This window comes from Vigna unguiculata, chromosome 9 (genome assembly GCF_037176805.1).
Source record: "Vigna unguiculata cultivar grain cowpea cultivar isolate G323 ecotype 2 chromosome 9, ASM3717680v1, whole genome shotgun sequence".
Lineage (NCBI taxonomy): Eukaryota > Viridiplantae > Streptophyta > Magnoliopsida > Fabales > Fabaceae > Vigna > Vigna unguiculata.
The window spans coordinates 38,362,300-38,387,350 of NC_140800.1; the positions used below are offsets into that span (position 1 = coordinate 38,362,300).

At 34.3% G+C, this 25,051-nt stretch overlaps 4 protein-coding genes across 6 annotated transcripts; 2 read left to right on the top strand and 2 right to left on the bottom strand.

Annotated features, from left to right (window-relative positions):
• Positions 1-244: 244 nt before the first annotated feature.
• On the top strand, positions 245-1,225 carry LOC146883961 (uncharacterized). Its single transcript, XM_085666801.1, has one exon. The coding sequence runs from the start codon at positions 245-247 to the stop codon at positions 1,223-1,225; it is 981 nt and encodes a 326-aa protein (XP_085522927.1).
• A 2,192-nt stretch (positions 1,226-3,417) lies between these two features.
• On the bottom strand, positions 3,418-4,809 carry LOC146883962 (uncharacterized). The gene has a single exon (XM_085666126.1). It carries the CDS (start codon positions 4,424-4,426, stop codon positions 3,551-3,553), a length of 876 nt encoding a protein of 291 aa, XP_085522252.1. The 5' UTR covers positions 4,427-4,809; the 3' UTR covers positions 3,418-3,550.
• A 3,146-nt stretch (positions 4,810-7,955) lies between these two features.
• Positions 7,956-15,353, top strand: CLT2 (CRT (chloroquine-resistance transporter)-like transporter 2). The gene is made up of 10 exons (XM_028086789.2): positions 7,956-8,322; positions 8,444-8,589; positions 9,505-9,542; positions 10,482-10,597; positions 11,747-11,846; positions 11,924-11,959; positions 12,088-12,138; positions 14,021-14,144; positions 14,677-14,802; positions 14,936-15,353. The coding sequence occupies exons 1-10, from the start codon at positions 7,994-7,996 to the stop codon at positions 15,091-15,093; spliced, it is 1,224 nt and encodes a 407-aa protein (XP_027942590.1). The 5' UTR covers positions 7,956-7,993; the 3' UTR covers positions 15,094-15,353.
• Positions 15,354-17,017: 1,664 nt separating this feature from the next.
• LOC114162240 (Sas10/Utp3/C1D family) lies at positions 17,018-20,027 on the bottom strand. 3 transcript variants are annotated; one of them, XM_028046067.2, is made up of 9 exons: positions 19,890-20,027; positions 19,690-19,776; positions 19,477-19,564; positions 19,057-19,236; positions 18,777-18,956; positions 18,483-18,656; positions 18,153-18,304; positions 17,896-18,022; positions 17,018-17,295 (listed from the first exon to the last, which is right to left on the bottom strand). In XM_028046067.2, exons 2-9 carry the CDS (start codon positions 19,734-19,736, stop codon positions 17,284-17,286), a joined length of 960 nt encoding a protein of 319 aa, XP_027901868.1. In that variant the 5' UTR covers positions 19,737-19,776; positions 19,890-20,027; the 3' UTR covers positions 17,018-17,283. The 3 variants fall into 3 exon arrangements, with proteins under 3 accessions (XP_027901868.1, XP_027901869.1, XP_085522423.1); XM_028046068.2 differs by having other exon boundaries at positions 19,690-19,773; positions 19,890-19,994; XM_085666297.1 differs by having other exon boundaries at positions 19,690-19,945.
• Between the last annotated feature and the right edge of the window lie 5,024 nt (positions 20,028-25,051).

The window sequence follows — 25,051 nt, forward strand, 5'->3', positions numbered from 1 at the left end:
TCTGCAGTTGTACATCACTGTAACCGAGCATGCGATCAGCTCGGTCTTGGTCCAGGAGATTGAACAGAGACAAAAACCGATTTACTTTGTAAGCCGACTCTTAAATGGAGCAGAGAAGAAATATCCTACTTTAGAAAAAGCTGCCCTTGCAGTCATCGTTTCAGCCAGAAAGCTCAAGCCTTATTTTCACTGTTTTAGTATCTAGGTCAAAACCGACCTTCCTGTAAGACAGGTTCTGAAAAAGATGGACATGACCGGTCGGTTGGTAAAATGGGCCATAGAGTTAGCTGAGTATGAGATCGCATATGAACCTCGAGGACCGATAAAAGCTCAAGCTCTCGTTGATTTTGTAGCCGAGCTTACGCTTCCCGAGGCCTCAGAAAATGTTCTCATACCAGGAGATGGCCAGGATCCCTCAGTTTGGGTATTATCAATCGACGGAGCATCCAATCAACGGGGAAGCAAAGCTGGGGTCGTGCTCGAAGGCCCCGGTGGTTTACTCATCGAACAATCGCTAAAATTCTCCTTCAAAGCCAGCAATAACCAGACTGAATATGAGGTCCTAATAGCTGGCATGTTATTGGCCAAAAAAATGGGGGCCCGACGAATGGCAAGAAGAAGTGATTCACTCCTTGTCACGGGACAAGTCAATGGTGAATTCTCTGCGAAGGATCCTCAGTTGGCAAGATACTTAGACTACGTAAAGTCCTTAAGCAAAGCCTTTCTGACTTTTGAGTTAATTCACGTACCTTGGCAGCATAACAATCGTGCCGACCTACTCTCCAAACTAGCCAGTTGCACCAAACCAGGTCAACAAAAGTCAGTTATAAAGGAGACCTTAGTAAAACCAAGTGTAGATACTTTGGATGGAATAGCTGTGATGATTCTTAGTAACAGGGTAGCATCATATTCTTGGATGGCGCCTATCAAAGCATATTTGGCAGACGGCATATTACCAACAGACTCGGAGGAGGCCAAGAGGATTCAAAGGCATTCTTCTCGTTACACCCTGCTCGATGGACACCTCTTTCGCTTTGGATATTCAAGACCAATCTTGACCTGTATCGATTTAGAGGAATCTAAGAGGATCATGACTGAACTACATGAGGGAATATGCGGTTCGCACATAGGAGGTCGGGCCCTTATGCTGCGAATCGTCCGAGCTGGGTATTTCTGTCCTTCCATGAAAACGGATTGTCTAAACCACGTTAAACGATGTGATTAATGTCAACGTCATGAAAACCTGCAACGCGCTCCCCCCGAAGTCTTACACTCAATAAACCCTCTGTGACCATTCCATTCATGGGGAATTGACATAGTAGGACCATTTCCTATGGCAGCTCGGCAACTGAAATTCCTAATCGTGGCGATAGAATATCTGACAAAATGGATAGAGGCTGAGCCCGTAAGTTCTATCTCAGCTTCGACAGTGAAAAAGTTCATTTGGAAGAATATTGTGTGTAGATTTGCGGTACCTCGCCGTATAATTTCTGACAACGGGACACAGTTCGCGAGCTCCCAAGTACGAGACTTGTGCCGCAAATTAGGCATTAAACAACAGTTCTCCTTTGTAGAACACCCACAGACAAATGGACAGGCTGAAGCAGCAAATAAGGTGATCCTTAGAGCTCTTAAACGTCGGATTCTTACAACAAAGTCCCTATGGCCTGAAGAAATATCAAGAATCTTATGGGCCTACCACACCACTCCGCAAAAAACAACGCACGAAACACCGTTTAGCCTGGTATATGGGACTGATGCCCTCTTACCAATCGAAGTCGGTAATCTTCCCGATAGATTACACCGATCTACAACAGAAGAAAATGATCAGGATATCCAAGCAAATCTTGATGTCTTAGAAGAAGTCCGAGAATTGGCAAGAATTACCGGTGAAGCAACTAAAAGACGAGTGGAGCGCAAGTACAAAACAAAAGTTGTACCCAGAAGCTTCAAGGAGAATGACCTGGTGTTAAGGCGAGCACATTTGGTGGAGTCGGGAGATAAACTCTCCCCAAAGTGGCTAGGCCCCTTCCGAATTCGAGAGGTTCTTCCAACAGGTGCTTACCAGATGGAAACATTAGATGGAACTACTATCCCGAGAACATGGAACGCTGCAAACTTACGATTTTATTTTAGCTAGTACATTTTTTCATTTTCTTTTGTAGGACATGCATGAATTATCTCTAAATAAAATCCCCACACTCTTTTTCCCTCCGGGCAACCGTAGGGTTTTTTAACGAGGTGGTGGTAATTTTTCCTATATGTTTTCTTAACCATTATCTTTTCGATGTAACTTGCAGCTCGGTCCGACCTCGCTACGTGTGAGAAGAAAACCTCAGTACGCTGAGGGCTCAAAGCTCGGTCCGACCTCGCTATGTGCGAGAAGAAAACCTCAATACGCTGAGGGCTTAAAGCTCGGTCCGACCTCGCTACGTGCGAGAAGAAAACCTCAGTACGCTGAGGGCTCAAAGTTCAGTCCGACCTCGCTACGAGCGAGAGGAAAACCTCAGTACGCTGAGGGCTCAAAGCTCGGTCCGACCTCGCTACGACGAGAAGAAAACCTCAGTACGCTAAGGGCTCAAAGCTCGGTTCGACCTCGCTACGTACGAGAAGAAAACCTTAGTACGCTGAGGGCTCAAAGTTCGGTCCAACCTCGCTACGCGCGAGAGAAAAACCTCAGTACGCTGAGGGCTCAAAGCTTGGTCCGACCTTGCTATGTGCGAGAAGAAAACCTCAGTACGCTGAGGGCTCAAGCTCGGTTCTACCTCGCTACGTGCGAGAAGAAAACCTCAGTACGTTGAGGGCTCAAGCTCGGTCCGACCTCGCTATGTGCGAGAAGAAAACCTCAGTACGCTGAGGGCTCAAAGCTCGGTTCAACCTCGCTACGTGCGAGAATAAACCTCGGTACGCTGAGGGCTCAAGCTCGGTCCAACCTCGACCTATTTTGGTTCCACGCTATCCATACAAGCCGAATTTTGAACAGAGTTTATGAAGTTTTAGCGAGGGCTCAAGCTCGGTCCAACCTCGACCTATTTTGGTTCCACGCTATCCATACAAGCCGAATTTTGAACAGAGTTTATGAAGTTTTAGCGAGGGCTCAAGCTCGTTCCAACCTTGACCTATTTTGGTTCCACGCTATCCATACAAGCCGAAGTTTGAACAGAGTTTATGAAGTTTTAGCAAAGTTTGAGTTTCAGGTTTTAAGGTACGCAAACGCAACTATATCAAAAATCGAAGTCATGACTCATTGATATCATTATTGATTGCTTATAATTCATTGTTGATGCTTTATTTTTTCATTCATTATTCATGGCTATTTATGTATAGGAAAGAATTATCGTAGATATAAATATACAGTCACTTGCGTAGACTAGAAGTTAAGTTCTACAAGTTGAGTTCAAGATAAAAACACAAGATTCTTGCAAGATAAAGACATGACATCTCGTATTCATATACATAAATCCCAAAAGAGTAAAACTAAGTCTGCCAAGAAGTCTTTTCCTAGCCAACAAAACATATCTACTTAAGTTCTTTCCTAGCTAACAAAACATTACACGTCGGGAATATCCACCAGATGCCCCTCCACGACCTCTTTTGTGATATCAGCCTTAGAAACATCGAAATTGGGATACAAAACTTTGACTTGGTCAAGAGCGAGTTGGAATCCTTGCTTCAAAGTGGCACACAACTGGTCAGCCAGTTGTTCCTTCTCATTCTCCAGCACTTGACATTTGGTTGTCAAATCTTTCACCGAGTCTTCTTTAGACTTCATCATTGGTTTTAACTCGTCAAGCTCGTTCTTGAGATTAACAACCTCAATATCCTTATCCTTAACGGACTTGCGAAGTTTCTCCAGGTCTGCAAGGTCAGACTTAAGTGCAGATATCTCTTTTTGGGCGAGATCAAGGTCGGATTTAAGTTGAGGGACTTCTTTTTCAGCAAGTTCAAGATCAGCCTTAGCTTTAACTTCTCGTTGTTCTGTGATAATCAATCGATCTGCTAGTTGAATGGATGTAGCCTCCACTTGGTGTAAACCACGGAAAAGATCTTCATGAAGAAAGGACGAGGCTCGTACAGGCAACAACGATGCGTCTACGGCTAAATAATTGCAATTCCGACCATGAGAAACATGATCAAAATCCTCACCCCAAAAACTCTTGTTGGAAGTTAAGATGGGAGATTGTCCTAGCAGGACCTTTTCAGCTGAAGGAGGTCGGTCACGCGACTCTGAAGTCTCGGACCGGGTAGGAGCACCTTTCTTAGATTTGATTCTCTTGCGTTTTGCCTTGGGATCGCTTTGAGTGGTTTCAGGATCACTCTTCAAGACCACCTTAACGGGAGAAGATCGGGTCTGAGAGGTTGTACCAACTTTACCCGATCCCTGCTGTTTTATCCGGCGAAGCAAGTCTCTTTGAGAGAGGGCCATCTGACTATCTGTAGAAGACGGAGAATAAAATTAGTCCACAAGCAAACAATAAACAAACCTAAAAGGTAGCAAGGTCAGTCAGAAAATTATACCAATGAACAACTTTAAGTCTACCTCCCGACACTCGAGCTCTAAGATCTTACAGATGTCGAAGATCACCTCTAAACCTTCCAGTGTTTCACAGCTTTTTCTCTCAACAAGGTTCAAGTCTTCCATTTGCCGAGCAGTCTGAGGAGTGGGAAATCTGGTCCAATATAAAGGGAAGTCATCCAGCAAGGTCGGATTATGGCTAGGGGCAAGAATCTTTATGAAAATACCCTTAAAGGTGCATGATGCACCTACTGCATCCCTACCCAGATAATCTATTAGAAGCTCCAGGAACCATTTCCATGAGTCATTGTTCTCAAATTCTACAACCGCATATACTATTGATAAAATTTGGTCATTGACATATCTTCCAACTGTTGTCAATAACTCTCGCCCATACTTGCCTTTCAAAAAGCAGCCATCCACTCCAATGATAGGTCTACATGCGGCAAAACTATATTTGCATGCCTTCAGGCATGCATAAAACCTACTAAATATTACTTCACCATCAATGTTTTCGACTTTAACCTTTAGTGTAGAACCCAGATTTCCTCTCAATAGCTCATGTGCATAATCGTATATTCTCCTATATTGCTCTGTGAATGACCCATCAACATCATCTCTTGCAATAGCTTTAGCTATGAAAACCGTATTTCTAGATATACATACATTCCACTTTCTAGAGACATTGTCTCGAATATCCATCACCTTCATATGTGGGTTTTCTCTAACAATCTTTTCCATCTTCTTACTTAACCATTTTGCATTCATTAACTTGACATTAAAGTCTCTACTGCAGCTATGCTCATCAATTATTTTCCTAAGTTGTCAAGACTTCAATGCAGACATATATGCACAATAAGCATACCAATTACACTTTCCCTTGGCACCAACACATTTGACAGTAACTCTATTCTTGTCATTTCGGTCAAATCTTAAATTCTTTCTATTTGCCAATGCATAGGTTCGAATGGCTTCAGTAAATTCCTTTTTCTCTGTGAAATAAGTACCTACTTCCCATTTGTATTGGTCCATACTTTTTGGCATTAAGAAGGTTTGAAAGCTTCCATAACTCTCTTTATCATTGTCTTCCTCATCACTGCCTGTAGCAGTAAAAAATTCATTTGAGTACCGCTCAACATCAGAAAATTCGTCACCAGATCCTACTCCTCCAACCTCATCCTCATGTGAATTACTACATTGTTGTTGACCGGAAGAACCTGCTCCTGCAATGTTTTTTGGAGTACCTCCAACTTCACATTCCACATAACCATCCAAAGACTCATTTGTTGTGTCACCTTCAACACTGACATCCACAAGCCCTTCATAAAAAAACTTCTCAGCAGCAGCTCAGTCGCTGTATCATCACCCTCCTCATCTGACTCTTCATCATAAACCTCAACCTCATCCACCTCATGTAAGTCCTCTTCAACTTCAGCATCAGCCTCTTACACATCGTCGTTATCTATCTCTTTTTCTCCATTTACTTCACCATCACCCAACTCCTTTTCAATTCAGCATCAGTCTCCTTCACATCATGGTTATCTATCTCTTCTTCTCCATTTACTTCACCATCATCCAAGTCCTTTTCAATTTCACCATCACACTCCACTTCTTTATGCACTTCCTTATCAACCACAACCCCTTCGATCATGTTAATAACCTCAGGTTCAGTCATCCTGTGCACCACATAAAGATGAACAACACCATTTATCATAGATATGGTGGCCATATGCATAACCCCTTTGTCATCAACCAGCAACACCAACCTATCTTCCAACACTGACTCACCTCCAACAGAGTACCACAACTCTTTCGGATTAACATGTCCCAACTCTCTTAGTCCATGAAGAAGAATCTTGAAATAGCTGCACGTATCAGGATCACAAAACCATGATACCCTTTCCCCATCGTCAGTGTGGAGAAGTCGTCGTCGTTGACAATGGAGAACGGAGGATTCACATGCCGCTTGAAGGGGTTCAAAATACACTCTTTGCATGAAAAAAATCAATGAAAATAAAAAAGAATCACGTTCAAGGCGACCAAGCAACGTGCATTTGCGTTAAATGAACCACAACATACCTTAGGTGGTGGTCGCACAAGTCATCGCAGCAGTGGTAATAGGAATCCAATTTGGTGGATCCATTATGGGATCATATCAAGTGGGGTCTGGAAGAGAAAACGCAGAGAAACAATGTAAGGAATTGGTATTCGCGTTGTGTTATGGTTATATTTTAAAGCAATTTGACGTCGAATATGTGGGGAGCTAATGTCCTTTAATGGCGGATCTAAAGGACTTTGACGTCCTTTGATGACAGTTGTTAGGGGTTCGACATCCTTTGACGGCGAAGGCTGAGGGCATCAATGTCAAACCACAATTAGACGTCTGTCTCGTGAGGGGTCAACGTTAACTTTAACATTTTAATTATAAAAGTTTCACCTGACATTTTTTATGTTGGTTGTTTTGTAGACTAACATTAAAATGGTGACGTTAAAAACCTATTTTACAATGGTGTTTTATTGATTTTATTTTTTTTAGCATCACAATTTTTCATATGTATGAAAAAATTTCTTCACTAAATTAGATTGAAAATGATGTCACTATCGTAGCTCACACATAATCATCGGAAAAATGTATGCCCACACACCATCCAAAAGGTTCATATCAATACCATTTATTATTAGAGATCATACATTCCTTTTGTCAACACAAATAAATATATTATAAGAGATCATATCTATTGTTTTAATAAACTTTATTTATAGAAAAATTGTTATTCTATATATTAATAATACTAAAACACCAGCTTGCAGTATGCATATGCATAAACATATATTACAATACCCTCCTTAAATCTTACATTTTAAATTACTATCATTTTCATCTACTTGCATATCTTTATTATAAAGATAGTATCTGGTTCATAAATTTAAAACCTAAACTTCATGAAACCTTCTTATTTAAATATGATATTGATATCCATAAAATTTAAAACTCTGCATCTAAATAAAAACTTAAGATCCAGTAATAAAAAGAGTATTTTTTTTCACATACCAATAATCAAACAACATATAATTATGAAGAACTTTCATTAAAGTAAAAATAACAAAGTTTTTAAGAGTGATGTGATACATTTGATTCGGCAACAAAAAATTAAAGTAAAATCTCATAATATATTTCTTCAAATGGGATCCTCTTACACACTATAAAAATAAAGATCTTGCTATTACTTTATAACTGAAGATCTTGTTTTAATTTTAAAAAAATTGATATACTATTTTATTTTGATGAAAACTTCACTTTTTATTATTTTTCAGGTGAAACTTAGATAGATAAAAAGGATAGAGTGAAGTTGTTCAATAAATATTTTCATAAATTTCATCCAATAATAATTATACAAAAAAAAAATATTAAGAGCACTTATTTTACTTAGCGGAAATGATTCAAGTTAGTTGAATGTAAGAGCAAGACTGTTTGCCATGGCATTCTATTCAACGTCGTCGTTACGTTGCAGTTTCGCGCTCCGCAATCCGAAGCTGCAACCTCTCTTTTCAATGTCACTCTCTTCGAGGCTGCCGTTGCACTTTTCCGGCAACGCTCGATTCAATCGCAACCATGTCCACCACCACCCAACCGCTCTCAGAATTCGTGCTTCAAACGCAAATTCATCGGGAAGTGGGACCAGCGTCGTCTTATTGAGCTCCGCTGTCACCGTTACAACAGCGGTAGCCAATCGCGTGCTTTACAAATTGGCCCTTGTTCCAATGAAAGAATACCCTTTTTTTCTCGCTCAGTTCATAACTTTTGGGTAAACCTCATTGTTGCTGCTTGTAATTGCATTTGTTTGCTGTCTTAACTCTAGGAGAATTGTTTGTTTCATTTTGGGGATTTCTTAGTGCGTTGAACAATTGTGGTTTTGTGTGACGTAGGTACGTTGTTATATATTTCTCCATCTTGTATATTCGATACCGGGCAAGAATAGTAACCGATGAGATGATGGCAATTCCGAAATCGCGCTTTGTCGCCATTGGATTTCTGGAAGCTTTGGGATTGGTTGCCGGAATGTCTGCTGGAGGTACTCACTGACTTTGCTTGTGTTTTAGTCTTTAACCGTGTTTTATTTCCATGCTACAAAGATTTTTATACTTTCAATCAAGCAGAGATCATCTTAGAATAGTTATTATAAAGCTCAACAAATTTTCTATACTTGACTGTAGATGACAACGTAAATATTTTTATATGTCACTTTGTGAATGAAATTAAACTCCTTCTAGCGGTTTTTTAAGTGATTAAAAACATTTAATGGTGTCTACTGAGTGTTCAGTGTCCTTAAGGCACTCCTATTTGTAAGACCTTTTTTTTATAATGCTGAGGGTGTGCGTGTAGACAACTACTGTACTCCTTCCTTTCCAATATAACTGCAGTTTTATCCACATAAAAAGAAGTTATAAATTAACTTATGTTCTCACATTTCAATGAACTATTAATTCTTTTCTTCGTGATATGTCCTCAAATTAATCGAGTTCTATTTCTTAATAAAAGTAATATACTTACGGATAGAGCGAAACTATTCCAGTAAAATTGTTTCAAAAAGTGATATAGCTATTGTTGCTCTTAATACTTGTGTAATATCTTAAACTGTAGCCAATGTGGAACAGAGGGAGTACCATGGTTGCACATCCCATTGGAGTTGTTGAATTGCGTATCTAAATAAATAATATGTGAGGTTTTATAGTGTTAATAGTAATAGAGGAGTGTGAAATGAAAAAAGTGACTGTGACGTTTGAAATGTTTCTAGAGGAAAGAACGAAAGCAGAGGTTGCAATTTTTTTTTAAGAGTACTTTGAAAATGAGTTTCCACCTTCTGCCAAGCTACAATGAATTAAAATCAAGATCTTCCTGTTTTAACTCTGCTCTCAATTTTCTACCGAACATACCCTTCTTGTATGCTTTCAATGTTTCTGAAATGAATGTTGATTACCCTCTGCAGCCTTACTTCCTGGACCAGTCATACCCATATTGAATCAGGTATCTGAAATATTTTGAGCAGCCCTTTCCATCAAAGGATGAGAGGGGGTGACAAACAAAAATATGTTTTTCTTTCTTTAAAACAGTATACATTTGCCGTTTATTTTATATAGCTGTGGAGTTTACTTTCTTCTTTGATTTGCTTTTGGCATATATTCGGTAAGGTCTTATTTGAGAAAATTTGCTTTCGTTTTACATGACGAGATGTCAGGCTACACAGCAGCAGTTGAGATTTGAGAATTTGATTGAAATGCTGTGGCATTGATTCAGTGTAGTCAACGGTTTCTGAGAAGCATGGTGTATTTTTGTAATATATTCAGAATAGGGGACCTTATAGCACTGATTAATGATTTAAACCGGCAAATTTATTGGTAATAACGATAAATCATAGGGTTTTGACTTTTATTAACTTGTAGCATCATAGAAACTAAGACTGTATTTTCTTCTCACTACTGACCTAAGGTGTTCTAAGACTCATCATTCTCATCTTCTGTCTTTCAAAATTATTTTGATACAACCAGCATCATCCATTTTACTTTTTCAAGGACAGTGTAGTCCATTCTTGTTCATGGATTGAGCTGCCTTGTCTCTCACACTGATGGCATCGCAAGTAGGGCATTTCATTGTCATATTTATTGTATCATGTAGCAATCACTTCTAAAGTGTTGGGGGCTTGTCATTTTAAAACTTATTCAGTATGTTCTGATGGCACGGCTACATTTGTGGTTTGTGCTCTGGGCCTGTCCTTTTATTCCAACTAAGAAGGAAGAGAATGATAGCATTGCTGTAAAATCTGTAGTATCTTCTCCCATTCATCAGTGATGGCTATTCATGACTTATGCATTGGCTGAGATTTTATTATTACTTATGTTGTTTTAATGCATCATTATGTGTAATATTGATTTCTCAAAGTACTGTTTATGAATTCTTCTTTTGCAGACATTTTTGGTTTGGCAGCTAATGTTTACCGCCCTTCTCTTGAAAAGAAAGTACACAATCAATCAATTGGTTGGGTGCTTACTTGTAGCTTCCGGTGTCATAGTGGCTATTACAAGGTAATTTGACTTTATAATATGGAGAAATTCAACATTTCCTATCTGTACTCTCCAATATTCAGTTTCTCATGTCAAGATCATTAATCAGGTCAGATTCCCGTGTGAATCAAGTATTCCCGAAAATGTGCGGTGATGAACTTTGATAAAAGATATTGACTTGAAAATATCGGACTTAACTTATAATCTTCCTTTCCAATTGAAAAAGAAAAAATGAGGGAACCGTCATTGTATTCCCTAGATATATGTGTGACATCAATTTGGTCCTCTGCAAGCACTGTAGCGTCATTTTAGCTCTGCAATCATAAAATGTGACATCAGCGTTGTCCTTTGGTAAATGGATGACATTAACATTGTTAATGAACTTTACAATTTGATGATCATCTTGACGTCACTTTTTTATTGTTCAAAGACCGGGAACGGATTCAGTGACTTTTTGGAGGAAAAAGTTACATAAATTTAGTTCATTTTCATCTATTTTTTATTATTATTTCTTTTTTGAGAAATGAAAATTGAAAAGTCAGGTAACTTTTCCCTCCAAAAAGTCACCGAATCTGCTCCCTTCAAGGACTATATTGATGATAGCTTTCTTTGAATGACCAATTGATGTCTCATTTTTTGTTGAGCTAAAATCGTTTACTTTTTAAAAGATACACTAATTACTTGTGATCAGTTAATAATTGTTGTAAACAGAAAAGATTTTACTATGTACATGATCCCCTTTGGTGTAAAATATTGTACTTTTATTCTCCTTTTTTTGGTCTGAAGGGGTACATAATTTTGGGAAAGTTACCATAAAAAATTTCTTAGCAAAATATTTCCATTTTAGGAATGATTAACCACTCGTTGAATTGATTAACCACCAAAATAATTTATTTAAATTCGAAATATTTATATCAAAGCTTCATTGCTTCTAACCTTCTGAGTAATATTGTTGTACGTAAAAGTTTAAGCATGCTTTCATTAAAATGTTAAGCAGCCCACGGCAGTAGCTGCTTGTAATAGTCTGTAGAAGCTCAAAATGTGATATTTGTCATACGTTTTTTGTTGTGCTTGTTGGGGTAAAGTTCTCAGGCTAGATTGATAGGAAATTTCTTTTTTCACTTCAAATGGTGTGGGTCTCATCTAATAATTTGTTTCCCATCATTGCAGTGGCTCAAATGCTGGTCAGATGCTCTCTGAAGTTCAGTTCTTTTGGCCAGCGTTGATGATAATTTCATGTTCTTTTCAAGCTTGGGCTTCTGTAATCAAGGTTAGCCAATAACAGATGTTGACTTTTAGTTAATCCTTCGTGTGAAACATTATAATCAATGTTTTCTTGTATGTCAGGAGCATATTTTCATTGACTCGGCTACTCGATTAAAGGTATGCTTTCTTTTACTCTTTTTTTGGGGGGGTGGGGGGAAGGTGGTATACAAGGTCACTGGACTACATATTCCATTGACATTTCATTCATGGGCATGATTTGGAGTCCCTTACATGTTCCTTTGCAGCACAAGTCTCTGGACATATTTGTGGTCAATTCGTTTGGATCTGGGTTTCAGGTAGATCTTGCAACATAAATTGCAATGAATTAAGTTTCAAATTCTGTAAATAGCGTTTATTTCCAGTGTTTTGTTAGTTTTTGCTTTCTTTATCGGTGATTTCTTATTGGTTGTTTTGCTTCATCTCGTAATTGAAGAATGACTGTGAAATGACTTACGCGAGTTCAAATTATTTACTTGCTTTCTATCTTTTTATATGATTTCAAAATGTGTTACTCTTTTTTGTCCCCTAACAAACGGCAAACGGTAAGTGTTAGAATACTTGGTTTGTTGTAGAGTTATGAATCTTATTATATTAGAGTATTGTAAGGCTATTTTTGTACTGGTTGTAGTACATGTGAACTTGCCCTAAAATGTTAGTATCAGTTTATATTTTATATTATAACATCACAAGAATTTTCAGGGCCCTGTTACTTAAATATTCTTTTTCCTTCTTCATCCAAAACAAAACATATAATGGTAAAAGAACATGAAGGAAAGGTTATCTAAAATTTGTCTTATAGGTAAGAATTATATTGCTAATTCTAGAGATTTGAATTCAAAAACATTGAATATCTTTCATACAAAAGATATAGTATACAATAATCCCAAAGTTCCATTCTTCAGTTCCCAATACTACTAACAATGCACCATTAGTTACATTAAAGCATAAGTTGCTGCTATTTGCTTCTATCCGTGATGAAATAGACATGAATGAATAAGTATGCTTATTCATTTATTTTAAAGTTCTGGGACTCTGCTTGACCTGCCTTTTTTTCATCTATTTTCTGTACATTAGTCATATACATTTTCACCGAGGGTTTATGCGGATTGTATTAAATCAGAACAAAAGTCATTTGATTCTATCCAAAGTTTGCTTCGTTTTAGTTAAAGTGGTTTGGATCAGATTGGGATCAAGCTTTGGTATTATTAGGAGGCAGTAAATAAATCCGCAGAATACCCAGTAGATTTTGTAAAAATAATTCAATGTGTTAGTCACATTCGTCATATTATATAAATTTTTAGATTCAGATTATAAATCATTAGTCAAATCAATATTAAAATTTCTATATATGGTAATTTAACGATTAAATAAATAAACGTAAATAGATGCACAAGTTAAAATTGGAACAGAATACCTGTCCAATCTAAATGAAAAAGCTCAATTTTTTATTCATTTTACTGTTTGTATTCAGTTGGATTGGTATATGAACATCTCTACTCTAACCTTAATCAAAATAGAGACTTTATCTAATCCGAAGGAAAAGTTGGCTTTCTTTCTTTTAGTTCAATTTTTACTGTGTGTGATTGGATTGGTATATATGCACACCTCTAACTTCAATAAAGAAAAAAAAAAAAAGAGTTTATCCAATCCAATGGAAAAGTTGGTTTTCTTTTTTGAGTTCAATTTTTTCTGTTTGAATTCATTTGGATTAGTTTGTGCACGTCTCCAATTTTGATCAAAACGGAGATGTATATTCTGTCAGTTTTCGATGCTAGGCAGTGTGTTTTTCGTGTGAAGAAGTTTTCATAAGCAATCCTCCTTCATTTTAGGGTGGAAGAGCTAATATGAAACTTTTTTGGGTATATCATTTATATAGGTGTTAGTGATATGTTCATAAGCTGTTTTTCAACTTATGACAACAAATTTTCTAGAATAGCTCCTGAAAACGGGTTATTCCTATTTCTTCTTCAATTGTAAGTACAACTTATACCTGAATATTTACGTTATAAATACTTATTTATTAGGTCCTTAATTAAGTTGTTTACTCAATTATTGGCAAGGCATTTTTTCTAATGGTTGCAGTATATTGCCGCAAGTTCCAGACAGTCTCTTGTTTATGTTTATTAGTTGATTAATTGTTGAAAGGTACACTTATGATTTACGTGATATTTGTTGTAGGCTCTTTTCGTATTTTTGTCTCTGCCTTTACTTTCAAACTTGAGAGGCATACCGTTTGCTGAACTTCCTTCATATTTTAAAAGCGGTGCCGGTTGTTTCCTAAACCTTGGAGCTGGTAAACCAGGTAAGCTCTAATAAATTGGTAGCAATGCAATTATATATATCCTCACGTGGTTTTCTAGCTCTTGTCTGCGTTTCTTTTTACACCTTTTGCTGTTAAAACACTATCAAGATTAGTTACTATGTATATGATTATTTTCCTGGGTTTATGACCTTGAATTTTCAAACCACAAGGGCAAGTTTTAAATAATAGTATGGAATTTGAAGTGGGTCTATATGTCCTTGGGGTTTCTTATCTCGATGGGTAGATCTTTTGGCTATCACAAGGTTCATGTCATATTCGATACCTTACCCTTTATGTACTAGGATTATAGATGCTTTTAGTTCTTCTGGTAAAAGGCCGAATAGTATATAAGCAATGATTTATGACTAGATAACTTGGACTTTAGTTATTTCTATCCTTTTTGAATAAAACAATTAAAACTCATATTTATATATAGGTTTTGTCTTGTACCCATTAGATGATTTTGAACCATGGTTTAAATTTGTGTCCAACTTTTAATATAATAGGTATTCGTCTTCAATTTCTGTCTCAGGTTGTGATGGCGCTCCCCTACTTCCACTGCTTTACATAATTACCAATTTGGCATTCAACATATCCCTCCTTAATGTAGTAAAAACTTCTTCTGCAGTTGTAGCTTCTCTTCTAGTAATGTTGTCAGGTACTCGTTATCATTGCATCTCACTTGAATTTTTTTGTTGCATTCTAATTCTAGCGAAACTATGAATCGTAAGGTCTTTTGTACAGGTTTTCTTATTAGTTTTTTAGCTCACGTGTGCTTATGATTTTTGCAGTGCCCATATCTGTTTATATTCTTTCTCTTCCATTACCATATCTTCCCGAGGGAACAAGCTTGAGCCCATTTTTTTTGCTTGGCTGTGGAATTCTTCTTTGTGGTCTCTTACTGTACAACACATCCCGACCTGTGAGGAACAGCTCTGAAGTGGACTGAAACGGTGAAATATATTTTCTCTGACGTGCTTGAATTATACATACTATCATTGTGATTATTCTTTTGAGCGGAAAATTTGTTCGGTTTCCACTTTTGAGTGTCACTTAGTTTCTTTATGATGCCTCACTTCCTCGTTCTTCCACTGGATCATAGTATAACTTAAGATTGTGCATATATCTCTGATCACTTGTTCTGGTATATTTCCATGTACATTAATAAATATCAGAACAATGAGAAATGCAAGGTGCGAACATTTTTAAGTGATCTTTTAAATTCGCTTTTTAACACAATATTTAGAGTTGAGGCATGTTTAGATAAATTTCTCTACAATCTTCTTCTTGGAGAGAAATATAAAAAGAAAAGTTGAAATTAGTTTTTTTATAAATTAAAATTAGCTTGTAGTAAGTTAAATTATAAATTTTATAACTTTTTCCATATAGTTTTTCTAATTCTTTTACTTGTAACTTGTGTATAAGTTAATTTTAGTTGAAGAGAAATTAAATTTATTTTTATTTTTCTTATTTTTCCATTAAGAAATGTATAGAAAAACTTGTCCGAACAGGTATTTCAATGAAAAGCCACCCTGTTAATCATATATGCATTCCAAGCAAAAGTTTTGTTAGCTGCCATGGTAAACAATGCAATATTTTAGGTCCAGATAGAATATGATAGGATAATAATCACCTTATCCAATTAATTGTCTTGTTATTTATTTTGCACGGTAGTTTGTCATTTCATGTATAATCTTAACTATCACTGTTACCATGTTCCCTCTGTCACTATACCATGGCCACAAGCATATCACTAATATGATCATAAGAACCATCACATCTATCAATATTACTATACTCATTCTCACCCCTTTTTTCTCATTATCTCCACAATTATTCTTACCCTCGTCATTATCATTAGTATTTTCACTATTTTTTGTAGCATCTCATTATTATATTAATTTCACATAAATAGGAGAATTTTCAATTTAAGTCCGATTTATTATTTGATCAAATTTTTGTATATATTTTTAAATTGAATGTTAAGTTTTTAGTTAATTAGGTAACGGGGTTGTTATATTGTTTCGTTTTTTTTCTTACTCATATCCACGTGTTAAGAAATATAAGTTATTATAATTAATTATCGTAATTAATTTAAAATAGTATTATAATTAATATAAAATACAAATAACTTACATTTTCATTAAAATATGATAAATAACGAAGTTATCATATTCTCTAATGATTTTCATCTTATCACCTACAAGGAACTGTAATCAAACAAGATGAAAAAATTAAATAACAATCAAGTCACCCATTTGGAAAAATAAAAGTAGAAATTAAAAATTTAATCGAAAAATATAAAAGTTTAAATACTCAAAAACTTTTTTTTTTAATAAACAGTTAAAAGTATTCAAATTAAAAGAAAAATTTGAAACTTAATTAAACTTTATATTTATCATTATAACCATTATTATTATTGCCACCCATCCTGCAACATATTTTTGTCTCAATTATAATATACAATAAATATTAAATGTTTATGAAAATCTTATTATATCGTGTTATCTTCTCATGAGTGTCAAACCAACTCTTAAGATTTGATTATCATCTAGCACAGTACGAGAAACTCCTGGTCATGTAAAACAACCAACAAACCCGTGAAATAACAATATATATATATAACAATATATATATATATATATATATATATATATATATATATATATATATTATCCATGCATTTTTCCACTCGGACATAAAGTGAACCAAAAAAGACGTACAAAAAACCTATCATTTTCGTGGAAAATGATAGTTTTTTTAACAAATTTTGCAAGTTACTTACTCGGAACAAAAATTCTACTTTACTATTTCCTTTTATTAAAAAATAAAAATTAATCTATTTTAATTCTATTTATGAAAATTTTGTCAAATTTATCCAAAAAAATATTCCGTAATAATAAACCAAAAAACACTTTCATCTCTTCCAAAATCTCCGATCCACGTTCCTCATTGGGACCAGCCGATTAGGATGGCAATAAAGTACAAAAATAAATCTACAAACACGAAGGAATTCCCCAATACCCAACACTAGCTTTTACATTTCCTTTGCATTCAACCTAATATTACTACTTCCTCCAACACCATGTGGTGGTCAGCCTCCCAGAACCTTTAGGTCAAACCCCTAAATCTCCTCTTTTCAGTGTTTCCTCTGCAAAGAAGCTAAAATTGTTAGTTCCCTGTAACAGTACAATGCAACCATGTCGGTTGATAATGCATACACTAAAAAGTCCTTTTTCAAATTAAAAGACAAGCATAAGGGAAGGGAAAATGTGTATCTGTTGAAGGATAAAACTCAAATTTTCAATTACATGCAAAATTTGTGTTGGTGAGCAAATTACCTCAAGGGGCATTTTAACTTTATTTCGTGTTGTGCGGATATCATAGTATCATTTTTATTACTGTGTTCAGCACACAACTCAGAACTATCAGTAAACAACTGTACATATAGTATAAACTCTCCATGACCAGAAATTGGTTCGAAAATTACAAAACTATTCGACAAACAACCAACTCTACACGCTTACTCCAGAGGAATAAGACATTAGTTTATTTAAATAACTTTTTATTACACAAAATGGACAAAAGAGCAATCAAATAATTTGGTTAGTCATATGCAATGCAGATGCAACAGTACATAAACCCCATCCACATAATTCGACTTAAACAAAATTTCGTATATGAAGTTCGAAAAAGAAGTCTACAATTTCCACATAATAATTTCAAAGAATAAAAGAATAAAATGTCATACCTTTCGCTTATGTACTCGGCTCTTTCTGCTGCTACCATTACCAGATCCCATTACTTGCTCTTCGGTTCTATCTTCAAAGGGTAATGTTTTGATTTCATCATAGAAACTTTCTGTTAGACCTTGCAACCTGAAATAGAAAAAAGCACAAAAGCTGAGAGAGAAAAAGGTATTTAAACAAAAATGTTATCACACATTTAATTCGTTTTACTTGTTACGAATGGAGAATAAAAGGAAAATATTCCAAACACTTCCCATACCCATTTCTTGATTTCTTCAAGTATTTTTCTCGCTTCCTCTCCTGTTTCGTAAGAGGAACACGAGTGAACATCTCCTCCTCTTGCTGAGCACGTTTCTCCATCTTGGAGACAAATCTATCAACTTCTTTGCTAGCTCCCTCAAAATCCCTCACCTGAGTAGAGTAGTGAGCAGCCAAAACAAACCATTACGTAAAATCATTAAATGCAAGTTCAGATAATTGTTTAAAAAATATTTTACTCTCTTGATTCTGAAAATACTTTTGAAAGGAGTTTAACTGAAACCCAAGCATACTATAAGTCATAATGATTCAACACTAAAAATAACTTTACCTCTTCAGGTCTTTCCTCCATATCATTCATCAATGTCCTGATATAATCACTCTGCTTAGCTTGTTTCAGAATTTCTTTTTCTCTTCGCAAGGCATTTCTTTCATGCTTAGAAGGTTTTTCTATATCCATAGAAGTTGGGGCAAACTTTACAGGTTGATATGTATCATGTCCATCCTGCATCATATAATAAAAGTTAGATAAGACGAGGAAAACACCTTTTTCAAGATATTACCACCATGCAATACACAAAATTTTACACTATTTATAATATCACATATATACACACTGACTGACCTGCGAAGTTAAGTCTACTTTGCTAATAAGCATATCAGGATTGGGACGATACTTTGATGCATCCTCACTCTTATTGGACGCAACTGGGTCCTTACTTTGAATATCACTTTTGGCTGCATTTTCGCTGGCCTGCACTAGTTTCTGGATTTGGTATTGTTGTTTTTTGTCAATTGGCCGAATCTGCAATGGAAACCAGGAAGTCAAATGTTTAACACATAACACAATGTAAATATACACGTGAAGCCCTTGAAGATCAACACACAGAAGGATAAAACTATACCTTTTCCAAAAATAATCTTATCTCTACAACACTTCGAACAACAGGGTGATCTTCTATTGATAACCCTTTAGCCTTCCGCAATAAATAATAAACGAGGGATTGACAATAATTCAAAAGCAGCAAATTCTTAGCTTCAAGGTAGCTAAATCCATCTGCTGTAGGATACTCACCTTCTTTCACCTGATATAAGAAACATAGACAGACACAATGATAATAATAATAATAATAATCATATCATTCATTGATATAAGGGTATATTTACTTAGAACAGAAAACTTAATAGAATCCCCAGAATGGCCCAAATAGCGAAACTTCATATTCAAACAACAGAAAAACTTTTCTTAAAATTGTAACGAATTTGAAATTACGTTAACGGAGTCATTCAAAAAAATTGCTTGAATTGAAAAAAGGGACACTCACTTTGGCAGTTAAAGATTGAACTTTACGCCTCACAGTATCGAGTCCTTCCTTCATTTCTTTCAACAACGCCGCAAGCTGAGGTGATTCTCTGCGAAAAACGACAAAATTTTGAACGAAGATAAAGGCTCCAATTTATTATTTGCGTATCAGAAAATTTGAAGCAAACACAAATTGATGCCTGTTGAAGGAAGAGGAATAAATAAAGAAACCTACTCTTTCTTGCTAACGTCCTCGTCTAAATGATTCGCACTGTTTTCCATGACTTGGGACGATTTTCAATAATCTCCAATCCTGAACCTTCTGTTTTGTATGAATGTAAGTGATTAATATTTGATAGCAACAGATGTTGAATGATGATGAAGAAAGGTTAAGGGAAAAAAAAGGCGCAGAGAGAGTGAGAAAGATGCAACAACCAAAGACAGAGAGCAGGTGAGTGGCGGCTTCTTGGCGGTGGATGGTGTTGAGAGTGAGATACTGCGGCGGAGGAAGGGATTTGCGAAACTGAGAACGGAGCAAGAATGAAGCCCAAAGAAACCTTTTTTTATTAAAAGAAAAACTAAATCAGTATGTTACTATTTGCACCCCCGTTCTATTTAGTAATATTTCCATTTTACTTTATTTTTCCTAGTAAATGACCAAAATAGGTTTGGTTTAATAAAGCTCCTTACATAGTCTACGAAATAGAAAAACTGATTTTAAGACAATAGTAACTTATACTCTGACTCAATTCTTTTCAAATCTTATTAAAAAATAAATGAAATATTTTGACCAATTCTTTTAACATATCATTCTAATTATCTTATTTATTTCTTTTAGTGGTATGTTTAAATGAATAAAAAAATTAGATTAAAATATCATTATTTAAATAATAATTATGTTTTTTTTAAATTACAAAAATACTGTTATTTTATTATATACATATTTATGCTCTACATTTCAACTTGTTATACCTGCAAAGTAAGTAATATTAAATTATTTATGTGACTTAAGTTTTCAAATATTTTTTTAAAAATATTAAATATTTATGTATTTATTTACTTGTTTTTTTATTTGAAGGTTTTATTGAATCTTACTTACTGTTATTTATATTGTTTTGGAGATATGTTTTCATATATATATATATATATATATATATATATATATATATATATATATATATATATATATATATATATATATATTATTTGTATAGGATAAATATATTATTCTTTATTCACTATAATTGTTTTTTTAATTAGTTTTAAGCGATAAGATATAATTTAAGAGAGTTTAAAACATTATCCATCTCATTTTTCTTTGAGGTAGGTCCAATTCTACCTATCATATATTTTTGGGTTAAATATGTTTTTGGTCCCTCAAGTTTCAATAAATTTTGGAATTAGTCCATCATCAAAACTTTAACTAATTTAGTCCTTCATCTTTCAAAATGCGTGAATTTAGTATTTTTAACCAAATTTTGTTAAGTTTATCTGACATTTCAAACACATCTCATGATAGTATTTAAATTAACATTGAAGCAAAAATGTGTCAAACAGTGTAAATAATTTAAATATTATCATGAAATGCGCTTGAAACGTCAGATAAACTTAACAAAATTTGGTTAAAATGACTAAATTCATGCATTTTAAAAGATGAATGACTAAATTGGTCAAAATTTTTGTTGAGGAATTGATTCCAAATTTCGTTGAAACTCGAGGGACCAAAAACATATTTAACCCTATATTTTTTCAAGATAGGTTGGAGTCTTACCTAGTATTACACTAGTCTCAAGCAATAAGACATATATTTCTTCAAAGATAGGTTGGAGTTTTACCTAGTATTACACTAGTCTCAAGCGATAAGACATATATTTCTTCAAAGATAGGTTGGAGTCTTACCTAGTATTACACAAGTCTCAAGCAATAAGACATATATTTCTTTAAGATAGGTTGGAGTCTTACCTAATATTACACAGTCTCTAGTGATAAGACATTTAGGCTCTGATTGCTTCAAAAAATGGATTTCATGGATATTTAATGAATGAGATTTTCGAGTAAAGAAACAAAAATAATGTTGTTTGTTTTTAGGGACGAAAAGATTTGAAGAAAAAATATCATCAAATTTTGTAAATGATTTTATAAACATGATAGATAAAATAAATATTTTAATAGATTAAAATGTAATATGATGTTTTTGCCCTTATAGTTAAAATTAATAAAAAAATGTATTTAGTTTGAATAAAAATTTAATAGGTATACAATTTTCAGACAAATTATATGACCATAAGTAGAGAGACCTAATATAATATAAATATATATATATATATATATATATATATATATATATATATATATATATATATATATATATATATACCAAAAAGTTAATATGAAACTTTTCAGAGTTTTAATGATTTAAGAATGAGATAATATCATATTTTTTTAAAAAATAATATTTTATTTTATTTTTTCATCCATATATATTTTTAAAAGTTTAAAAATAAACAATAATTTATCAAATCTAATCAAAGATTAAGAAATGTATACACTAAACACAACCAAATAATAATCAAATCACAATCGAAGAAAATTATGAGAAAACATATAGTATTAACTTATTCTTCTATATTCATAAAATAAATAAATATACATAAATTTGCACCTAAAACACATAGTTTGTTTCTCCCAAGCATTTTGTGTAGAGTATTTTTAACAAATTGTGCCTTCAGCTATTGAATTCGAGCTTGATAATATAATCATTATTATCTAACATATTCTAGTGTAGGTACATAGGTCTAAACTAATTTTGCTATAACATAGATTAATAATGAAGAAATTAAATATATTGTACCAACACTTGGACATATACTTTAGACTATAGAAAGATTTGTCCGATATACACTAATGCAGAATTCTCATTTTACCTCGCCTTATATGTCTTGATTGGCCAGGAACCAAAACATATAATGACGAGGTGACATTTTTGCAATTAGAATCAAGTTTTAGGCCTCGGTTCTCCAAATACCCGAAGCCAAAGAGGGGTATAGGTCCCGGTTCGCTCAAAACCGGTGCCAAAAGGGGGTCAATGGCTTCGGTTCCTCAAACAACCGAAGCCATAGGGTTTATTTAGGGTTTGAAATTCGTGAATCCTTCTTTCTTAGTTGGTGTTGTTGTTGTTGGTGTAGGTGTTAGTATTCAGATGATGCGTCTCAGAGGTAACAGTGATGCAACGTCCTGCACTCAAGGTCTCAATCTTGATGCCGAAAGCAAGTTTCTGGAGATAATCGATGGTGAAGAGGCCGAGAACGATGTGTTCGCGGAGGAGGTTCGGGACGGAGCAAGAAATGCAGGTGCGGAGAGAGGCATCGGAGGGAGCAAAGATTGTGGAAGGAACATTCCAGGCCGAGGAAGCGGTGGTTGCTGCGTCAGACAGCGACGGTGCCGCCGTTGCCAGCTCGTGGAAGCCAAGGTGAGATAAGATCGGAGGGAGAAGCGCGGTGTGAGAAAAGAACGAGTGTTCTTGGATATTGTGTGGAGTTTGTGGAGGATTGGATGGCGGGAAGGGAGCTTCGAATCCTTGGTTGGTGGCAATTGTGGCCGTGGCCTTGGTGCCGTAGAGTATGGCAGCAGTGGCTAAATTTTGAACCATTAGTCCCAGGGCATCACCGACAAGGGCACGCACTAGCAGAACGTTGTGTATATGACACCGGTTTCAAAACAACCGAGACATAAAACTGGGTCTATGGCTTCGAGTGATAACCGAGGCCAAAAGGTGTACCTTTTGGCCTCGCCCCAATATGCCTCGGTTTCAGACCCGAGGCAAAATGTGAAAAATAATCGTGGCAGAAAGCCCTTACTGCACTGGTGATACAAACCAAATTGTCTTATTTTATATACTATTATGGTTTTGAGATATATATTTCACATTTAAGTTTTTCATGAAGAAAATAATTTGTACATCTAATTGCTCAAATGTTTTTTTGGTAAAACTACGTTTTTCTCCATAACAACTTGTGGGTATATTTATTTAGATATTGGATTCAACCTTTTTGTAGAAGTTGAACATCATGTACAAAATAATTAAATACACGTAAAAACAACCAAAATCATCTACACACTTAGTTTTTTCTCGAGAGTTGTACACCATATACATATGACAAAATGAGCATGTCTGTAATGTCACACCATCATTTATTTTTGATTTTTTTTTTCAATTGTTGAATATATTTCTTATGACTCGTTTGCAATGTCAAGACACATGTTTGTAATAGATTCTAAACATATAATATTATAATTAAATACAATAAATAATTTTTGTTTGTATTTTTTATTTTAAATATGAGATTTAAATCAAACGGCTTGTTTTAAGAAAAAAAGTAGATAAGTCTTCGAAAAATAAGTTTTATCTATTTATATTTGGTCCACTAATTTGTTGGTTTGATTCATTTTGGTTTCCTTATTTTTTTGGTTCAATTTAGTCCTTTAAATTTTTTAAAAGGCTAAATTTGATCTCTGTAGTTAAGTTAATATTAACATCGTTTTCATACATGTCACGTGTCATTTTGTGAAATTTTCAATTTTTTCTTATTTTTTTTTCAATTTTTTTTTATAAAAAAATTAAACATGTGTCACTTTATGGTGATAACATGTGTCAATTTGAGAATTTTTTATTTAAAAAAAAATATTGCCACATGGCATGTTACAATTGTGTCACGTGTCAAGCTAATATTGGTTGTTTTCAATTTAATCCCTCTATTTATAATTTTGATTGAATTTAGTCCCCTAACTTTTAAAAATAATTCAATTTTGACTTCTCTAATTTGAGACCAAATTAGTAATTAACCTTAATTACAACTTATATAATTTTTTTAATATATTTATAGATCAAATCACTCCACTTAACTATTCAAATTATTATTTTTTTACATGTGTATAAAATTTCAAGTGTAAAAAAATACAAGAAATAAAATAACATGTATATATAAGTTGTAATTAAGCTTAATTACTAATTTGATCTCAAATCAGAACAAAATTGAACAATTTAAAAAATTGAAAACTAAATTAAATCAAAATTGTAATTAAAGAAACTAAATTGAAAACAACTAAGGTTAGCTTGACATGTGTGACACTTTTCTTCAATTAAAAAAAATACTCAAGTTTGACACGTAGCACAACTGACATGTGACAGTTTAATTTTTTTAAAAAATTAAAAATTAAGAAAAAATTAAAAATTAAAAATTCTAAAAAATAATACTACCGAAACAATGTTAACATCAACTTAACGACAATGACCAAATTAAACATTTAAAAAAATTTAAAAAAATAATAAGAGAAATAAAATAATAATTAAACCTTTTACTTTTTTTTTTCGATCAACTCTTTAATATTTTTTTTTTGACATGTTTAATCTTGAACATGTTTAATCAATACATGACCACTCCTATTTTTTATATATAATTATCGGAAGATGTGATCGAGAGTTAAAAAGTTTTTCCAGCATCTATTGATTACCAAGAAAATGTCAATGTGAAAACGCGTTGTCAAAAGCTAATCTTTTTCCCGGTAAACAACGGAATATGTTAATTTTTTAAAAGATC

Coding starts and splice junctions, on each gene's coding strand:
- LOC146883961 (XM_085666801.1), top strand. CDS start 245: ATGGACATGACCGGTCGGTTGGTAAAATGGGCCATAGAGTTAGCTGAG.
- LOC146883962 (XM_085666126.1), bottom strand. CDS start 4,426: ATGGCCCTCTCTCAAAGAGACTTGCTTCGCCGGATAAAACAGCAGGGA.
- CLT2 (XM_028086789.2), top strand. CDS start 7,994: ATGGCATTCTATTCAACGTCGTCGTTACGTTGCAGTTTCGCGCTCCGC. Junction 8,323..8,443: donor GCTCAGTTCATAACTTTTGG/GTAAACCTCATT, acceptor TGTGTGACGTAG/GTACGTTGTTATATATTTCT. Junction 11,960..12,087: donor ACTCGGCTACTCGATTAAAG/GTATGCTTTCTT, acceptor GTTCCTTTGCAG/CACAAGTCTCTGGACATATT.
- LOC114162240 (XM_028046067.2), bottom strand. CDS start 19,736: ATGGAAAACAGTGCGAATCATTTAGACGAGGACGTTAGCAAGAAAGA. Junction 19,565..19,689: donor GAGGACGTTAGCAAGAAAGA/GTAGGTTTCTTT, acceptor CGTTTTTCGCAG/AGAATCACCTCAGCTTGCGG. Junction 18,305..18,482: donor TGGAGGAAAGACCTGAAGAG/GTAAAGTTATTT, acceptor TACTCTACTCAG/GTGAGGGATTTTGAGGGAGC.